This window comes from Panthera leo, chromosome C1 (assembly GCF_018350215.1).
Source record: "Panthera leo isolate Ple1 chromosome C1, P.leo_Ple1_pat1.1, whole genome shotgun sequence".
Lineage (NCBI taxonomy): Eukaryota > Metazoa > Chordata > Mammalia > Carnivora > Felidae > Panthera > Panthera leo.
In genome coordinates, this window is record NC_056686.1 from 37,122,239 (window position 1) to 37,141,177 (window position 18,939).

General features: G+C 38.3%; 1 protein-coding gene across 7 annotated transcripts in view; it reads right to left on the reverse strand.

The window, feature by feature from the left end:
- Nucleotides 1-4,594: 4,594 nt before the first annotated feature.
- STIL (STIL centriolar assembly protein) overlaps nucleotides 4,595-18,939 on the reverse strand; it is a 77,082-nt gene continuing 62,737 nt past the window's right edge. For 6 of the 7 annotated variants that reach the window (XM_042951059.1, XM_042951062.1, XM_042951060.1 and 3 more), the window contains 3 exons: nucleotides 16,318-16,531; nucleotides 14,583-14,833; nucleotides 4,595-6,095 (listed from right to left, as the gene is read on the reverse strand). In XM_042951059.1, the coding sequence (XP_042806993.1) occupies nucleotides 5,309-6,095; nucleotides 14,583-14,833; nucleotides 16,318-16,531 (1,252 nt within the window). In that variant the 3' untranslated portion in view covers nucleotides 4,595-5,308. The remainder of the gene's footprint in view (nucleotides 6,096-14,582; nucleotides 14,834-16,317; nucleotides 16,532-18,939) is intronic. The other variant, XM_042951061.1, reaches the window with a different exon arrangement.

Here is an 18,939-nt window from a genome sequence, read left to right on the forward strand (position 1 = left end):
CTATGATAGAACAGTCTAGAGTCCTGAATTCCAGTCCCAGCTCTGTGCTTACTGAGCTGTGTGGACTTGAACAATCCCCTTCTCTTCTTGGGGTCCCAATGTCCTCATTTGTACATTGAGGACCCAGTGATTTCTGAGGACCCTGAAGCTCTGACACCCTCGAATACCTTATGTCATCTTTTCCATTGTGTTTCTAATTAGTCCCTCTCATCCTTCTGGTCCCAGACCACCCACAAAGAGGCAGGACACAGGGCTCTCCCTAAATCCATCCTTTTCCTGGAGTTCAGCCTCTGACCAGGAAGTGGAAAACAGGATTTCCTCTGAGGATGTTCTCTGTGACCGACAGTTCCGGTTTGGGGAATGGAGAGGAGATAGGGAACATCACCTATGCTTCCAAACTCTAAAAACCCCTTTTCATGGGTTTGAGGTTTCTTTCCACACTGGACTTTGAGCTCCTTCAAAACAGGGAATGTATAACTCAGAGCTGGAGAAAGACGTGTTGCTTTGGGTTCGAACAGATATTCCTCAACATTTTGGTGGGGGAAAACTGAATTCTCTTTTTCTTTTTAATTCTTTTTACTTTTATTTTTTATTTTTTTTAATGTTTATCTTTGACAGAGAGAGAAAGAGATAGAGAGAGAGAGAGAGAGAGAGAGCATGAGCAGGGGAGGGGCAGAGAGAGAAGGAGACACAGAACCGGAAGCAGGCTCCAGGCTCTGAGCTATCAGCACAGAGCCCGACGTGGGGCTCGAACCCACAGACCGCGAGATCGTGACCTGAGCTGAAGTCAGACGTTCAACCGACTGAGCCACCCAGGCGCCCCTTTTTAATTCTTTTTAATGTTTATTTATTTTTAGAAAGAGACAGAGACGGAATGTGAGCGGGGGAGGGGCAGAGAGAGACACACAGAATCCGAAGCAGGCTCCAGGCTTGCTCTGAGCTGTCAGCACAGAGCCGGACGTGGAGCTTGAACCCACAAACTGTGAGATCATGACCTGAGCTGAAGTCTGATGCTTAACCAAGTGAGCCATCCAGGTGCCCCCCTTTTTTTTAAGTTGTGAAATACATTAAGCATTATAAAAAGTGGGGAAATTTCTTTTTTCTCACCTGTGACTGTGGCAATCCTTCAAAACCCTTCACGGCCCAACTCCAGTGTTCTCTCTTGCAGAAGCCTCTCCTTCCTCCGGATTTACAAACCACTCCTCACACCCCGTATTTCTGCATCACTGCTTCATAATCACAGCATGCCGGAGATCAACAGGCTAGCCCTTCACTTCAAAAATGGGGAAACTAAAGCCTAGTGACAAGAGGTGACTTGCCCAAAGGGAGAGAATTCGGGGCAGAGCAATAAGAGGAACCCAACAGTTGCTCCCTCAGGGTTCTTTCTAGCATATTTTCTCCCTATCTTTGGTTTCCTGCCTCCAACTCCATCCTCCAATGCTGCGCCTCTTCATTTCTCCTTGCTTTCCAACAAGCCGTTCCCACTGCTGGAAATGGCACTTCTTCCCCTTCCCTATTCTATATAGTTCTACTACGAGGGCTGGCCTCACTGTCCTGCTAATGTTTGCATGTCTCTCCCCCGTTAGATTGAGATCCGACAGGGCATTTGTCCCATGAATCACCTTATGCTCAGCATCTAGAATGCCCAGCAGAATCAACAAGGGATACCTGTTGAATGATCAGGAGGAAAACAGGTGCTGGCGAGGAGAGGAAGAAAGGGGAAGAGGCCTCTGCTGGGGCTAGATGCTATGGAAAAACACAAGGTTGATGTCCTGGTTGTTAACTATAGATGTGTGGCCTTGGCCCAGTTGTACCTTATCTGTCTTTCTCATTATGTGTTAAGAGGGGGTTACTGATGCCTGCCACACATACTTCAGTCTGGTCCGGGATGGGAGGATTACATGAGGAAGTAGTTGGAAAGCACTTGGACAAGTGTGAAGCAGTCTGCTAACCTAAAACACTGCCAATAAGTTTATTTTGCAAGCTTAAAGCCCTCTCGGTTAATCTAGGAGGCTAGGAAAGTTTCTGCCCACCCCCCCACCCCCCCCTTAGTAACATCTAGAAAACAAAGGCACAGAAACTTTTGTTCTTCTAATTGCCTGGAGCTCTTCCAGTAGACTCAGTTGAAGATTCCCAGGATGTAAAATCATTGAAGTGAGCTCTTTAACATTAACAGAGCTGGGGCTGCCTACTTTAGGACACGAGTGAAAAGGGTAACTTCTGGTGTTGGCTAAAGGGCGAGCGGACTCCTTCTTTGGCACAAATAAGGCACGGCCCCTTGGAGGACAGCACCTACTCGAAACCGCACTGACTACAGTATTCGGAATCATTCATTCAGCTCAAGATGTTTGTTGTAGGAAGCTCTTCCAGGATTCCTCAGGCCTCAAGAGGAGTTGTATTTCTCGGTGGGCTTAATAAGAGCTTGGGCTCTGGAATTCTACTTGAGCTTGCACCTCTGCTAGCAATTTGCTTGGGTACATTATTCCCCTCAGGCTGTCCCCTCATCTAAGAGAATGACAATCACCAACCAGCTCGGGTCAGCAAGGAGGCTTAAATGAACCGCTGCATGTGAAGTGAGCACCGGCACGTGCTAAAATGATGGAAGCAATCAGGATTATGCTTCTGTGGCTCCTTGCAGTCTGGATCACTCCTTTTGACTTTTCAACTGTCTCATACTGTGGTTTCCAGGGTGTATCTGTTTTCCTTAGAGTCTCTGCAGCTGGCAAAGGCAAGGTTTAGGTCTAACTTGCCCACATCCACTTCCGTGCCCCTTAGCACAGTAAGGTAAGGCAGAGGACAAGTGAGCACAGACTAGCCAGCAAGGGGTTCAGAGGCTGAAAGAGGGGACATTTGGTGAAGGCAGGGGTGCCAACTGGCCAGGACCTAGACGAATGGGTTTGTTTCCCAGAAGCTGGGTAATGGAAGCTCCATCGTTTCCTTATTCCATTTGAAGAAGCACCCGTGTATCTATAAATGGTATGCCGTGGGACTGGATGAAAGGGAAAACTTCAGGCAAATGTCACTTGAGAGGCAATCATATCCAGAGTCTTTTAACCCAATTTTCCCAGTACTCATGCTTTCCCCAAAGATGCCTGAAAGCTACCTTAGCAACTAATTTACCAAATAACTTCCCACAGTAAAACGTTCTTAGACAACTTCCCAGAGGAGGCTTCAGTGATGGCCCCTCTTCTCTAGACATGCGTTTAGTAGAAAGAGACATGTTTGGTTGAATTAGTCTGCAGTCTAAATTCAGTTTCCAAAACTGCTTAAGTGTCTTATCAGAGGCCTTAAATTAGATGTGGTAACAGAGGGGACGGAATTAGATTTTGCCTAAAAAGCCTCAGGTTCAGTTTTTATTGTTCAGACAGAGAGCTTCTTGTTTGGTGTGAAAATTACAGGGTTCCCAGTGATAATGGTATAGTTAATGAGGCTGTCAGTTAATTCACTAGCATTCTCAGTTTTTTCAGTAATGTGCAATCTAAATTATACCCACACTCGCTTCTTGGGTGAGACATTGCAGGCTAATGTTAAACGGAGCACACTTGAAGTAGCACTGACAATTCCGTTCCTTAAAAGTTGACTCTAGTGAAGACTTTAAGTGGGTTTTTAGGCTATTTATTAAAATAACTAAAGTCCCAAATATAGCCTATGGAAACAAAGGGAAACACAGAATCATTATGGCCATTTCTACATCTTGATTTTAACCCCAAATAGCAGCACTGCAGGGAAACAGACACCAACCGGTCCTGGCTCCAGTGGGGAAGAGCACAGAGCAACCAGGCTGCTAACTAACTAAAAACTGTTTTTATCAGATTATTACCTCAGAAGGCCCCAAACGAGCTGGAAAGTATTTAGAGATACAAAGTCCCCTTCTTTCCAGCTTCCATATCAAACTTTGATAGAAGAAAGTGACATCTAAGTTAACCTCAGCAGAAGAGCTTGATCTCTCAAGTGAATGAGGGCTTTTTCCTTTTAGATTTAGAAATACGAATTTTAAACTTAATTTTTAAGAAGGTGGGAGAAAAAAAGAAGCAACCCTAACAACTTGGATGGATCTCAAGGACATTAAGCTGAGTGAAGACTTATTTCATCAAGTTACACACCGTGATGCCACATTTATATTAACATCCTCAAAATGACAACACTGGAGTGATGGAGAATAGACCACTGGTTGTCAAGGATTTGGGCTGGAGGCGGGTATATTTTAAAAGCATAGCACTATGGAGTTTCTTTGCTGTGATGAATCAGTTTTGTATGCTGATTGTGGTGGTGCTGAATCAAATCTATAACAAGTGACACAATTTCATAGAGTTATACACCAAAAAGTAAATAAATGAGTGCGTGTAGAAACCTGTGCAACCCAAAAGGTCTGTGGTTTAGTTACTAATATTGTACCCAATGTCAATTTCTTGGTTTTGATCATTTGCTATGGTTATGTAAGATACTATCATTGGGGGGGGGGGGGTGGTCACTGGCTAAAGGGTACACCAGAACTCTCTGCTATTATTTTTATAATTTTGGGGGAGTCTAAAAAGTTTTTTTTTTTTTTAACAAGTGTAGAAAGAAGGATACGTTATAGCAGAGTACAAAGGAAAACAGTAAATCTGAACATTTTTATTAAGTTCTACTAAAAAATATTAAAACACGTGAAATACTCAAAGTCTGTAAAACACACTCATACTCAGTAATTTTCTTATTTTGTGATAGCTAGTGCTATAATGTTGAAAATGTTACATAACATCAACCTACCAGACTGCAAGAGTTTTACTTCCACAGAATTCGACAAATATGCATCCTAATTAAGAGAACATATATACTTGTTGTGTAAAAGATCTTCAGGTTATTTTTAAAAATAAAACTTTCCCTTAAATTCAATAAGGGTGGGTTTAGTTAATTTAGTGAGGGTCATGATAAGTCTATCTCATGTTCTTTTAGGTGATAGTGGGTAGATGCAGAGATGCAACATGCTAGGAAAATAGACTTACTTTTCACAAAGAACAGTTCAGATTTAGAGCTGGATACTAACTGTGTACGTAAATTTGTTTAAATGACTGGTCTCGGGATTTTTTTTAAAAAGTCGCAGTGATGCTGAACGGCTCTATTTGAACAGAGAACCTCACCTCCCACCAGTCAGCCATCTCCCAGACCATCAGGTTGCTTGTTCGGCTTTTGGCCATCAGCTGCTGCCAAGAAACAGAGCGGCCCTGAGAATGCTTAGGGATCCCCAAACCACCAAGTGGCTCTGGCTTCCCTAAGTCTCTTTGGGAGACACCCCATCCTCACATCAGGAGGGTGGTGAGTTTAAGGTTCAAAATAGTTTTGGCAACTGTCTGAGCCGCTTTACATCTAAGAAGGTGCCTACTGAATTCATACTGTTCATCTGCTTTAAAGTTTCAGGTTTTAAACTTTCGGGAAGAATTGGAGAGTCCCTTTCATTTTCTTTCTCAGGATGTTGGGTAAACTCTGCTTTTCCAGTTCGGAAGTTCACTGCAGGACTTGGTTTAAAGTTTTTTAATAAGAAAGCTGGGTTTTCATTCAATTGCTGCATTGCTTTTGGCCGCACAACTTCATTTGTAATATTTCTCAGTACTGGCATATCTGTGTGGGTGCTCACGGGTTCACAGTTGTGACAATTAATTATTTCACAGGTGTTCCTAGAGGGCTCTTTCTGACAGTCTAGTTGCTCAGGTGTGGATGTAAGGTTTTGATTCAGTAAATGTTCACTCTTGCCCTCTGTATTGTTTGGAGGCTCCTCTTCATCTTCACTGTTGTCACTGCTTTGAATGAGTCCGTATCTCTTCATATATTTTTTGGTTGCAAATGACATGTTGTTTGGTGAAATTAAACTAAGCCCCACTGTGCTTCTGTCTGTATTAATATGTAGAAGACTAAAAGATGAGTCACAGTTATTTTGGTTTGATCGACTGAGGGATAGTTGTGACAGCTGATTTTCATTTAAATATTTCAGAGCTATAGCATTCGCCTCCATGCTCAAATCCACGCCGTTGGGGCTTAAGCCACTCATACCAGCATTAGCAAATGACATGTAGTTTAATCCAGAAATCACTGCTTCGGGGCTGATGCATGCCAACACACTGAAAGACACAATGGAGCAGGCCATCATTTATCTCATTTTGAGTACTAAATGCTGTTATTCTAAATGTGTTCCATTCTAAGAAAGCAACAAAAGGTTTCCAGCTTCAGGATTCACGGTGCTTTTTGATCTGAGTGTGCAAACATCTAAGTCTTAATGATCCAGGTACATTCAAGAGATAAATATGGTACACTAGAAGGTAATCCATGATTCAAAGACTAAAAGTGGAACACAAACTAGTTCTCCTAAATTTATACATCAGTCATGATTTTAAGAACAAATACAATGCCCCCAAATGTAAAAGCCATTCAATTTTGGTAAAAATAAATAAATAAATAAATAATAAATAAATAAAATCAAACAGAGCAAATATCTGATAATGTAACATTTACAAGCTTTGGTGAGTAGCTCAGAATATGAAATTGTCTGTAGTTGAAGAGACTCCATTTGTAATGAGTGAAAAACATCAACCAGTCTCTGGATATGGGCTACTGTATGTATCTCTGTATACACTAATTTTCTTTCATTAGATATAATCCTCAACTTACTTTTGGTTGGTGTCATCTCATTAATATTAACTAACTGACTTTCCTTTTTCCTTTATATCATAAATACAATAATAATAGCTGCTAATTTTTACTGATGCCTGATTATGTGCCAGGCACACTCAGTATCTCATTTAATCCTCACAGAAACCTTTCTCAGAGGTATCTTGCGTTTCAAATATTCCAACCTCATTCTACACTCTATACAACAGTTCACATTTACATCATTTATTGGCAGTCCATATATTTAACTCACATTTCTTTTTTTTCTCTTAACTTTTTAATGTTTATTTGAGAGCGCACAAGCATGAGCGGGTGAGAGGCAGAGAGAGGCAGAGAATCGGAAGCAGTCTGTGCTATCAGTGCAAAGCCTGACGCGGGGCTTGAACTCATGAACTGAGATCATGACCTGAGCTGAAGTTGGTCACTCGACCAACTGAGCCACCCAGGTGCCCCTCTTTTTTTTTTTTTTTTTAAATGTTTATTTTTGGGAGAGAAAGAGATAACACGAGAGGGAGAGGTGCAGAGGTGGGTGGGGCACAGAGGATCTGAAGTGGGCTCTGCACTGACAGCAGAGAGCCCAATGAGGGGCTTGAACTCACGAACTGTGAGATCATGTCCTGAGCTGACCTGGACGTTCAATGGACTGAGCCACCCAGGCGCCCCTAATTCACATTTCTTATTTATCATCTAGCTCCTTCATGAAAACCCATGAGGGCAGGTATGTTTAAATCCACCACCTCATGTCAATATCCTTGGTGCCTAAACAGTGTCTGGCACATAGTAGGCACTTACTGAATATTTACTGTATGAATTAAAGAAATAAGTACTATTACCTTTATTTTATAGCTGAAAACACTAAGGAATAGGGATTTTTTTTTTTTTTTTACTAATTTGCCTAAGCTGAACAGCTAAGAATTGAAAAGCTGAGCCCAGGTCGCCTTATTCTCTAGGGCTCTACCACCCCTGTGTTTCACTATTATTTTGGTATCAGTTTTTCTGTTCCCTAAAAATTAGAGTCTTTTGTGTACTGTTTGTTGTGGTAAACATTATATTCTACTCAAATACACTGTAATTTTGCATATCACCCGATGAAGAAATTCAGTTGTTTTATATGTGCCAGCCACTGTCTTCATCCCTACCCCCATAAAACCCAAATAATGAGCAGGTATTTTCATTCTGAGAAGTATCTGAAATTTTGAAGAAGCTATTTTCAACCATTAATATTACTGAAACCAATGATATCATCATCAAACAATGAAACAGTGTGCTCAATAATGTTGGTCTTTAAAACCACCTTATAATTTTCCCTTAATCTTCTTGGTACTTAGGTACTTAATATGATGGAAGAGACACCAATATATCTAGACATTATTCTTTTATGAAATGTTCACAGTGATAATATTTTCTAAATATAAAATCTTTTCTACTTTCTTTGCCTATTTCTTCAAAATTATAAGCAATTTGCATATTAAATCAGAAGACCTGTACATGTTAAAAAATATATATCTCTAGAGATAATATTAATGTAAATAAATTAAAACTTCTAATTCAAAATGCTAAATATTTACAAAAAGTAGGTCTAATTTGAATTACATCTTCTTTTATTATAGAATAGCTAAAGAATCTATATACATCCATAAACCAGTCACTATCAGTTTAGAAGGTTCTTCAAGTTTCGTTGTGTAACACAGCTAGCTAATTTCAATTAGGGGTTAGGGGAAACAACACTACTTTGAAAACAAAACAGATCAATAAGGCTCAAAACGAATGCATATAAACACTAGGGTAATTAAAGATGAGAAACAACAGGAGGCCACTCACTAATCAAATCCTAACAGCCTTGAGCACAAATATACTATGTTAGCATCTCATTAGATGGACAGTCTCAAAAGGATGATGAGAGTCCATTTATGCTCCTATAGGAGAGTCCCAGGCCAACAACTATTCCAAAATTACAAAAATTACTCCAACTTAAAGATGAAAACTAACTTTGACTTTATTGTTCTGTTTGAATACCAATTAGTAAACTCCTACTTATCCTACACTGGGTTTTCAACTAATAAGTAGAAAGGAAGGAAGCGACTAAAGAGACTGCTTAAGATCTGTTTTGAATTTGAAAGGAATTGGAAATATGCCTGTAGAGGCTGCTGCCAGACCTCAAACCACAATCTCCATCTTCCCTACAATTTCTAGGGGTTGTTTAGCACCTTCTTTCATTGCTCTCCTGCCTTTGGACCCTCCTAATCTCTGCAGTTCTGAACCTGGAAAGCAGAAAGGAAATCTTCCTTCCCTTGTCTCAGTTACTCATCTGGTGGGAGGATCTGCTTCCGAAGTCTGTACATGAAATGAGTTCTCACATAGGTACAATGACAAAGAATAGGTGGTTTATAAACTAGGGGAACAGTGTAGATTGTAAGAATTATAAAGAGTACTTTCCTGGATTACTAAACTACAATTTGTAACACTATTTCCATAGGAAAATGTACCTTAAATTCTAAACGCCTGCCTTATGAACTTTTAAGCATACCAGTGATATTATACTCATAGATGTTAAAAGGTAACAAGGCCACAAATACGGACATTAAGTACCACAGAGGTGCTAAAAATAAAGCATTCACTGTATGCTTCAATGATGACCCAAACAGATGGGATTTCACAAATTCAGCAAATGACTCATGGAAGGCCCACCAAGTGTGATAGAAGCAATGAAGATTCAGAGATATATACTACTCATGATCTTGCTGGAAAACCTATCACAAGAATAGGCTATAGAATAGGCTATATTAGGAACAAGTAGTCTGAGTAAAAACATCAATATTCTGGTGAGGGGCCCAGGAAAGCTTGACAAAGGAGCTGCCATCTGAGTTCAGCCTTGAAGGATAAGAGGATTCTGGCAGGCAGAAAGGTGAAAAAGAATATCCCAGGTGAAAGTAACAGTGAGGAACCTTGCAAATCCCAATGGTGGGTAAGCTGGAAGGCTGGCAGACAGTGGTAGGAGATTATACTAAAAAAAATAAGTTTGGGGCACCTGGGTGGCTCAGTCGGTTAAGCGTCCTTCGGTTTAGGTCATGATCTCATGGTTCAGGAGTTCGAGCCCCAAGTCAGGCTCTATACTGACAGCTGGGAACCTGCAGCCTGCTTCAGATTCTGTGTCTCCCTCTCTCTCTGCCCCTCCCCTACTTGTGCTCTCTGTCTCTCAAAAATAAACATTAAACAACAACAAAGTTGTTAAAAAACAGAACAGCTTAAGACAAAAAACAATATGAATTAATTAATTAGGCTTTAGATTCTTTCAGCCTAAGATTAATGACAAACAAAATCTCACTTCTTTGTGTTGGAGAAACAGTTTCAGTGTGGTTTCATGTTTAATCATAATAATATGCAGAAGCCATTAATAATCAATAAAACATAAATTAAATAGTTTAGGGGCGCCTGGGTGGCTCAGTTGGTTAAGCGTCCGACTTCGACTCAGGTCACGATCTCACGGTTCGTGAGTTCGAGCCCCGCGTTGGGCTCTGGGCTGATGGCTCGGAGCCTGGAGCCTGCTTCCAATTCTGTGTCTCCCTCTCTCTCTGCCCCTCCCCCGTTCATGGTCTGTCTCTCTCTGTCTCAAAAATAAATAAACGTTAAAAAAAAAAAAAAAGAATAGTTTAATATATTTTTGGTCTAAATTAGCACACATGTTCAAAAGGACAATTTTAATATAGTGTAATTATAATACAGTATGAAAATACTGCTAATGTTAGGTACCTCTCCTATGTGTTTCTACAACATACTATATATATCCTTCCTTTTCATAGGCGGTAACAGAATATATCATAGTTGACTATGTGTCTTTTCCACTGCACAATGGGCTCTGTGAGGGCAAAGATGTCTTCAACAGGTTATCTTGTATACCATGATGTCTCTCAGAGCTGGCTCAAAATAGAAGCTCAATACGTATTTATTGAAGTAAAATGAATGAAAGTATTGGCGAAATAATACATATAGCTGGTAAGACTATAAAACCTTCTCTTTCAGAAAGCAATGTCACAACAGCTTTAAAATTTTCCTACCCTTTTGACTTAGTCTTTCCATTTCTGAGACTGTAAGGCAATAATCCTAAACTAAAAAAAAAAAAATGCAATCTTTGCAACAAGATGTTCATTACAGCAACATTTCAAAAGGGGCACCTGGGTGGCTCAGTCGGTTAAGCGCCTGACTTTGACTCAGGTCATGATCTCACCGTTTGTGAGTTTGAGCCCTGCACTGGGCTCTCAGGCTCTCTGCTGAGCAGGAGCTCACTTAGGATCCTCTGTCTTCCTTTCTCTGCCCCTCCCTGAGCTCTCTCTCCCTCTCTCTCTCAAAAAATAAATAAACATTAAAAAATTAAGTAGTAAGAAATTGGGGCGCCTGACTGGCTAGCTGGAAGAGCTTGTGACTTTTCATCTCAGGGTTGTAAATTCAAGCCTCACGTCAGGTGTCAAGGTTACTTAAAAATCTTTTTTTCGCCTAATGTCTGATTATTTTTCAGAGAGACAGCGCAAGCAGGGGAGAGGTATAGACAGGGGAAGATAGAAGATCCGAAGTGGGCTCTGCGCTGACAGCGAAGAGCCCGATGTGGGGCTCAAACCCATGAACCACGAGATCATGACCTGAGCCAAAGTTGGACACTCAACCGACTCAGCCACCCAGGCACCCCCCAAATAAAAATCTTTTTTTTTTTTAATTAAAATTAAAAAAAATAAATAAATTGAAGCCAACTTGACAAGTTCTTTTCTGTTCTGACAAAAGGGAAGGGTTAGGTAAACAAATGCTATATATCCCACTTAATAGATTAGGATATATCCCCATTACAGATGATGGTTGGTAAGAGTTACAACAATTTGGAAAACATGCTTATTTCCCAGTGTAAAGCCAAAAAGAATTTGGTTTTTTTTTTGGTAGACACAACACGGTCAAAACACAAAGTAGCAAACTATACACCACCATCAGACCTCACCAAAAAATTAAATAAGCAAGAGAGCAAAACAGTAATAAAACAAAACAAAAAACAAACTATGGACTTTGGAATTAGAGAGAGTAGGTCTAAAATCACAGGTATGGGGGCCTTGATCAAATTGGTACTTAATTTCCTTATCTATAAAACAGGAATAATAATAGTGTCTACTATATAGATTACTAAGGGTTAAATGAAAAATACTGCATAAAAATTCAGCACAATTCCTCACACACTATGAACGCTCAATAAATGGTTGCTGTTGAAAATTATTTTAGAGGGGGGAAAAATTAGAGTGGTACCTCAGTCAGTTGAGCGTCCAACTTCGGCTCAGGTCATGATGTCACAGTTCATGAGTTCAAGCCCTGCATCGGGCTCTGTCCTGACAGCATGGAGCCCACTTCAGATTCTATCTCCCTCTCTCTCTGCCCCTCCCCAGCTTACACTCTCTCTCTCTCTCTCAAAAATAAGTAACATTTTTAAAAAATTAAAAAAAAAAGAAATTCTCCAGAATTAAAAAATTATTTTAGAAAAAGAAAAGGAAATACAAAAGCAAAGTTTTAATAATAAATGAGTTTGATTGGGATGAATATGGTTTTTCTACATTTTACAAAATAAGTTTATATTACTTTGACAATGAAAACAAATATCAAGTTCTATTTCCAAAGTTCTACAATATTTTATACAACTTATACCATATAATAAAATCTAAAAGATTTTTTTCATATAAAGATATAACTATGTTACTTACCCCTCTATGGAAATACCTAATTTAACATATTGCTTTGAACCGAAAAACAATTTTTTTCATATTGGCTTTCACTTCCTTGGAAAATTATCTTATATGAAATTAAAATCCTATCTATGAACATATATCTATGAGTTTTTCAACTGCTAATCAAATTTTTTAAATGGGCATAGCCCACAATATTAAAATTCATAAAGAAAAATGTTAAAATTGTATATATAGTAAAATTGCAACTGTTCCTTTTTTTAATTTAATTTTTATTTATTTTTGTTAACGTTGGAATCATACTGAAAATGCTTTATTTATTTATTTATTTATTTATTTATTTTTCAATACATGAAATTTATTGTCAAATTGGTTTCCATACAACACCCAGTGCTCATCCCGAAAGGTGCCCTCCTCAATACCCATCACCCACCTTCCCCTCCCTCCCAGCCCCCTAATTTTTATTTTTTGAGAAAGAGAGTAAGTGAGTGCAAGTAGGGGAGGAACAGAAGGAGAGGGAGGGAGAGAATCTAAAGCAGGCTCCATGCTCAGCATGGAGCCCAATACGGGGCTTGACCTTCCGAACCCTGGGATCATGACCTGAGCTGAAATCAAGAGTCAGACACTCAACCAGCTGGGCCACCCAGGTGCCCCTGCAACTGTTTCTTAAAAAACTGATTTTCTTTGGATGTTATTAGTTCAAATGACATTCTCTTCATTTCCTAAAATGCCAACCCTGAGCACATATAATTTTCATAGTAGAGATTTACAATGTAAATTGTTATGTAAATAAAGAACAGAACAATCTTGATAAAACAATGACTACCCCACAATGGTAAATCAAAAGGCTCTACTTTCCATTTCATTCTAAGCATCTAAAAAACAAATCAAGTTTCATTATATGCTGAAAATTTATTAATTCCACTGTTTTACTGTAAAGACATTAAAACTGGGTAACTACTACGAAGAAATAATTACCTAAAAACTACTCCCCAAAGGCACCACACCAAAACACAGTGTTCCACAGATGGCAGGATAATTTGTATATTCCAACAGACGTTATACAGCCTCTGTCTTACAGTATTGAGATAAAACCTTCAAAAATGCTAGCCTTACTCTCTTATACTGTTGGTAGGAACATAAACTGGTACACTCATTTGGTGGGCAATGGCAACAACTACCAAAACTTTAAATGCATATATCCTCTGATCCTGCCTACTTCTAAGAGTTGATCCTACAAAGATATTTGTATCAGCTCCTGTAGAAAGATGTTTACTTAGCATTGTTTGAGATAAGAAATAAGAGATTCAGTCTAAGTCCATTAACAGAGGTCAGGTTCACTATATTCTGTGTACAACAGAGTATTATGCAGCTGTTTAAATGCATGAGAAAGAACTACATATACCTATAAAGAAAAGTATCTAAGACATAATGTTAAGCAAACAAAACAAAAACAGATTGCAACACTCTTCACACACATATACACCTGAATATGCACAACATTTTTACAGAACACAAAAGAAACAGTTAAGAGGAGTCAAACTGAGGAATTTGGGGAGTGGGAGCTTTTGCATTTTATCTGATATTCTTTGTATTATTTAATCTTTTCTCTTTTTTATTTAATATTTTCTTAAAACATGAGACCATGCTACTTTTGCAACTATGAAACAAAAATAATTAACAGAAAACAGGCTAACCTTAATAATATAATTTTCAGATTTTATCCTTTTAAAAATAAGTATGTGATAAAGATCATCTTTGATGAAGAAGAATCTGAACAGAAAAACATGGCCAATTGTAATAGGTAAGCAATAAGTAAAGTTTGTATGACTAGACTGTTGAAAACCCATTTCTAGGGAAAGGAATGTTTTTGCCTTTTAGTCGACACAACTGCATAACCGAACGTCCAATAGGTGGTGCAGACCGTAGCACCTCCAGGAAGGCCTTCTAGACACCAACAATGAGTAAAGTCCATTTCTTTCTCCAAGCCTTCCAGAGCATTTTGTTGGCATCTTCCCCCAGGAGGGATTTATGTATATAAAACCTACTCTCCTACTAAAATGAAGACCCTAAAGGGTAGAGATGATCTCTTAGTCATCACACACATAGTAGGCCCTGAATTCATGATGCATCAATTGAATGGAGTGGCGAGCTTATACTTTTTCTCATGAGACCGCTGCAATACATCTACAATTTTTTTTGATCTTTTAAAACAAATTTTAAAGTTACCTGGCATGATCCACTTTATGTGCATTTTTATTCACTTTAGTGGGAGAATCAATTTTTACTCCAAGGTTTCTTAGTTGTTTAAGGGTTGCATTAAGAACACAATCTTTGTCTGCTGGCCCTGAATCACGTTTTTTTTTCTTTGTATGGTAAACATTTTGTGTTCTGGTACATTCATGGCTGATAATTACTGCTTTGGTGGACGGCTGCTCAGCTTCTTTGGAGGAGCTATTCAGTAGGTGGTTCACTTGACTCTGATGAAAAAAAATGTATTTGAAAAATCACTATTAACAATCTTAGGAAACAAAAGTGTAAATAGCAGCATAAGCAAGGCCAGGGAAAAGCGAAATAATATCTTGCCAAATTCTATAAAGAAGCAAATATATTTGGAAATTTTTTATACTATAGGGTTTTTATAAAGGCAGCCCATCTTAACAAATGATTTCATCAGGCTCTGAGGAAATTTAGAACGTCTGTTCAGAACTTGTTCATTTTAAAACCAAATTTAGAATCATTTCAGTAATATTTCAAGTGTTTTCAAGGGTTTATAGTAGCTATAAATTAAAGTTCTAAATCATGCTTTCGTTTGAAAAATGGTAATGTTTCGGGCACCTGGATGGTTCAGCTGGTTAAACATCTGATTTTGGCTCAGGTCATGATCTCACGGTTTGTGAGTTCAAGTCCTGCATTGGGTGAGCTCAAGCCCCACTTCGGGTGAACACGAGCCCCACTTCGGGTGAGCCCTGCTTCTCTCTCCCCCCCACTCTCTATGCCCCTCGCTCACTTGTGCACACACAGTCTCTCTCTCTCAAGAAAGGAAAATGGTAATGTTTCAGAGTTATAAATTAGATCTTTATGTTCAGAATCTGACTCTTCTCCTTTCTCCCTTTGAATGAGAATGACCTGTGATACTATCTCTGCCTTCCTGGCATTAGAGTACATTTCATTCACTGAGCCACAGCTGCTAGCACCAGTATAGGACCCCACAAGCAAATAACAATTATGTGTTCATTGATGGGTACTTAGGGCCCTATGAAGCATGGAGACATCCAGTGTTCCAAAGTCTACAGTTTGGATGGAAGTGACAGCCAGGGTCATTCAACCTTCAAGTCTCAGTTTATATTCCAACTTTTCCAAGACGACTAGGTGACTATTTCCTCCAACCAGAATTATCCCTTTTTAGTCCATGCTGCCTTTGTTTATAGCACTTCTCGGCCTGTCCTATAATTGCTTGCTACTATTATCCATGTGCTATTTCCCCTAGATTCTCACGAGCAGAGACTACCATATTCATCTTTATATTATTCCCTTTACTTAGTTTATTTCTTAGACTAAGCTAAATAGTCTATAAAAATCTGCTTACCTGAACTCAGTAAATATTATCATAAATATTCTCCTACTTTTCAACTTTCAAACTTCCTGCAAATTGTTGCTTGTTTTTTCTGGTACTAGCTTAGTTTGAATTTGGCATAATATCAACACTTCTGTTTTAAAATCAGGTTCCACTCCCCCCCCCCCCCACCTATCTAAGTATCTGATGACTGGCATGCTTATACTAAATTACTGAATTTAGGTTATCATAATCATGAAAAGCTAAAGGAAATAAATTATGTATCATTAATTTGGGGAAATCTTTTATATCAAAGTCCCAATCAGTTTAAAGACAGGAGAGGCTTAACTAGTCTACTTTAAACTAAATAATCATCTCAGAAAAAATGAAATGCATTACATTTCTTACCAATAAATCCTGGTATATTTTCTGCCTATCTGATGGTTGAGGAGGCAAGGGTTGTATCGCTTGCTCAGTTTTGGGTTCGCCTGATGTTACAGGGTTGTTACTAGCACCCTCTGTTGGTCCACTCTGTAAGCACATGCTTATACTCTCTGCTGGCACAGAATTTGCAAGGAACACGGGCACATCAGGTTCTTTTCTCACACCTGGAGAAGAGCTGCTTGGAAGGATATATAAATAATGTAAGTGTTAGTTATCAAGACACCTTTAACATATATTTGAAGTGCAGTAACTTTGAAAGAAAGGGATAAGACTCAAGCAGCATTCTGGCTTGTATTTTCAGATCTCATCTTGATAAGGCTGTATATAAGCCAGACCATGACACCTTTTTAAGTCATGTTATTTATATTTAGACAATTTTTTTTTAAAAGGCAAACAACCTGCTGATTTCTCCTGAACTTGATACAAAGGAAATTTTCAGAGTATCTAAAAATTATAAATGTATCATTTCTTCACTTCAAGTTTTAAAATATAGTTAAGGGGTGCCTGGGTGACTCAATAGGTCAAGAGTCTGACTTTGGCTCAGGTCATGATCTCATGGTTTGTGAGTCTGAGCCCTGCGTCAGGCTCTGTGCTGACAGCTAGAAGCCTGGAGCCTGCTTCAGATCCTGTGTCTCCCTCTCTCTGCCCATCCCCTGTTCGTGCTGTCTCTCAAAAATAAAACAAACGTTAAAAAAAGAATTAAAATATAGTTAAGTTCCTGGCAAATGGAGAGTTCATAAGCTGCCATTTATAATCACATTATATATTTGGTAGTACTTCTTTTCTTCTTTATGCTGTTCTATATTTTTCAAATTTTCTACAATAAGCATTTATTACTTTCAAACTTAGCATATAAACACATATCTTTACATTTATTATGGAACACAATATTAAAAAAACATTTCTTGTAAGAACAATAATCTGTGGCTAAAGTAGAGAAATAATAAAATATCAGCTAGCAGAAAGCTTACTGTAGGCCAGGCACTGTTTCAAGTGCATTATCTTGTAAAATACTTACCATATACCAAAAACACATATAAGATAGTTACTACATATTATGCCCATTTGAAAGATGAGGAAATTAAGGCAGAGAGGTTAGATACTGCCCAAAGTTATACCAAATATGAAGAAAATAAAACTCATACATAGTTTAATGCCTAGAGATAACCACATTTTAGAGTACTTCCATTTATATATATATATATATTTTTACAAGTAGTATTTTCTCTGAAAAACTGTACCATACCAAAGGTAGTTTGGAGGCAGCTTGTTAAAACCTAACATTAGGGGCGCCTGGGTGGCTCAGTCAGCTAAGTGTCCAACTTTGGCTTGGGTCATGATCTCGCAGTCTATGAGGTGGAGCCCCTCATCGGGCTCTGTGCTGACAGCTCAGAGCCTGGATCCCACTTTGGATTCTGTGTTTCCCTCTCTCTCTGCCCCTCCCCTGATATTGCTCACACGCTCCCAATCTCTCTCTCTCACAAAAATAAACATTAAAAAAAAAATTAAAACTTAACAAAATATCACAAGTATCTTTTCATTTCACTAAATATTCTTGAAAACAAGCTTTGTTACACAGTATTTTATTTTAGAGGTATAGTATAATTCTTCTAACCATAAGTCTTCTTTAAAACTCAGCTTATTTCCAATTTTCCCCATATTACTTAATTTTAACTTGATATGAAGTGCCTAGTACTCGTTTGGTACTTGATAAGCTCAGTAAATATTAGCTGAAATGAATATTTGTAAAATACCAGTTAAGTCATAATTCTAAGGAAAAAAATCCATAAATTTGACTACATGAAATAAAAATTTTTACATGGCAAAAAACATCAAACAAAATCAAAAGACAACTGACAAACTGGAAGAAAACATGCACAACATATACTACAAAGAGCACAACATATACTACAAAGAGCTAACATCACTAATGTAGAAGAACACTTAAAAAGTAAAGGGTGAAGGACCTGAGATTCTAGCAGAAATATGTGAGAGACGTAAACTTACAATTCACAAAGTTATCAAAATAAATCTTGACATGAAGAAGTGATCCAACTCATTCATAATTTTTAAAATGAAAATTAAAACTCCACCAATATACCATTTATCACCTATCAGACTGGCAAAAAGTTTGTTTTAAATATGCCAACATTTTGTTGGCACAGCTCTGGGAAAATAGGTAGTCTCATACACTGCTGTTGAGACCACAAACTGGTACAATTTTCTGCAGGGAAACATGGTAATATTTAACAAAATTACATATGCACTTAACTGTGGATGCAGAAATCCCACTTCTAAAACAATTCAAAAATGCACATACCACGAGGTAATCACTATAGCAATACTTATAACTAAAAATTACTGGAAACAGTCAAAATGTTCATAAGTAGATGTTTATTAAACTATGGTACATCCACATAGTGGAGTACTATATAGTTATATAAAAAAAGAAGATCACTAGGACTGATTTGTAGTAATTTCCAGTATATACTGTTAAGAGGAAAAAAAGCTCAAAAAATACCTATGGTATGCTACTTTTCTACACTTCACATAAAAAAGAAGTATAATAAGAAAATAAAGACACAG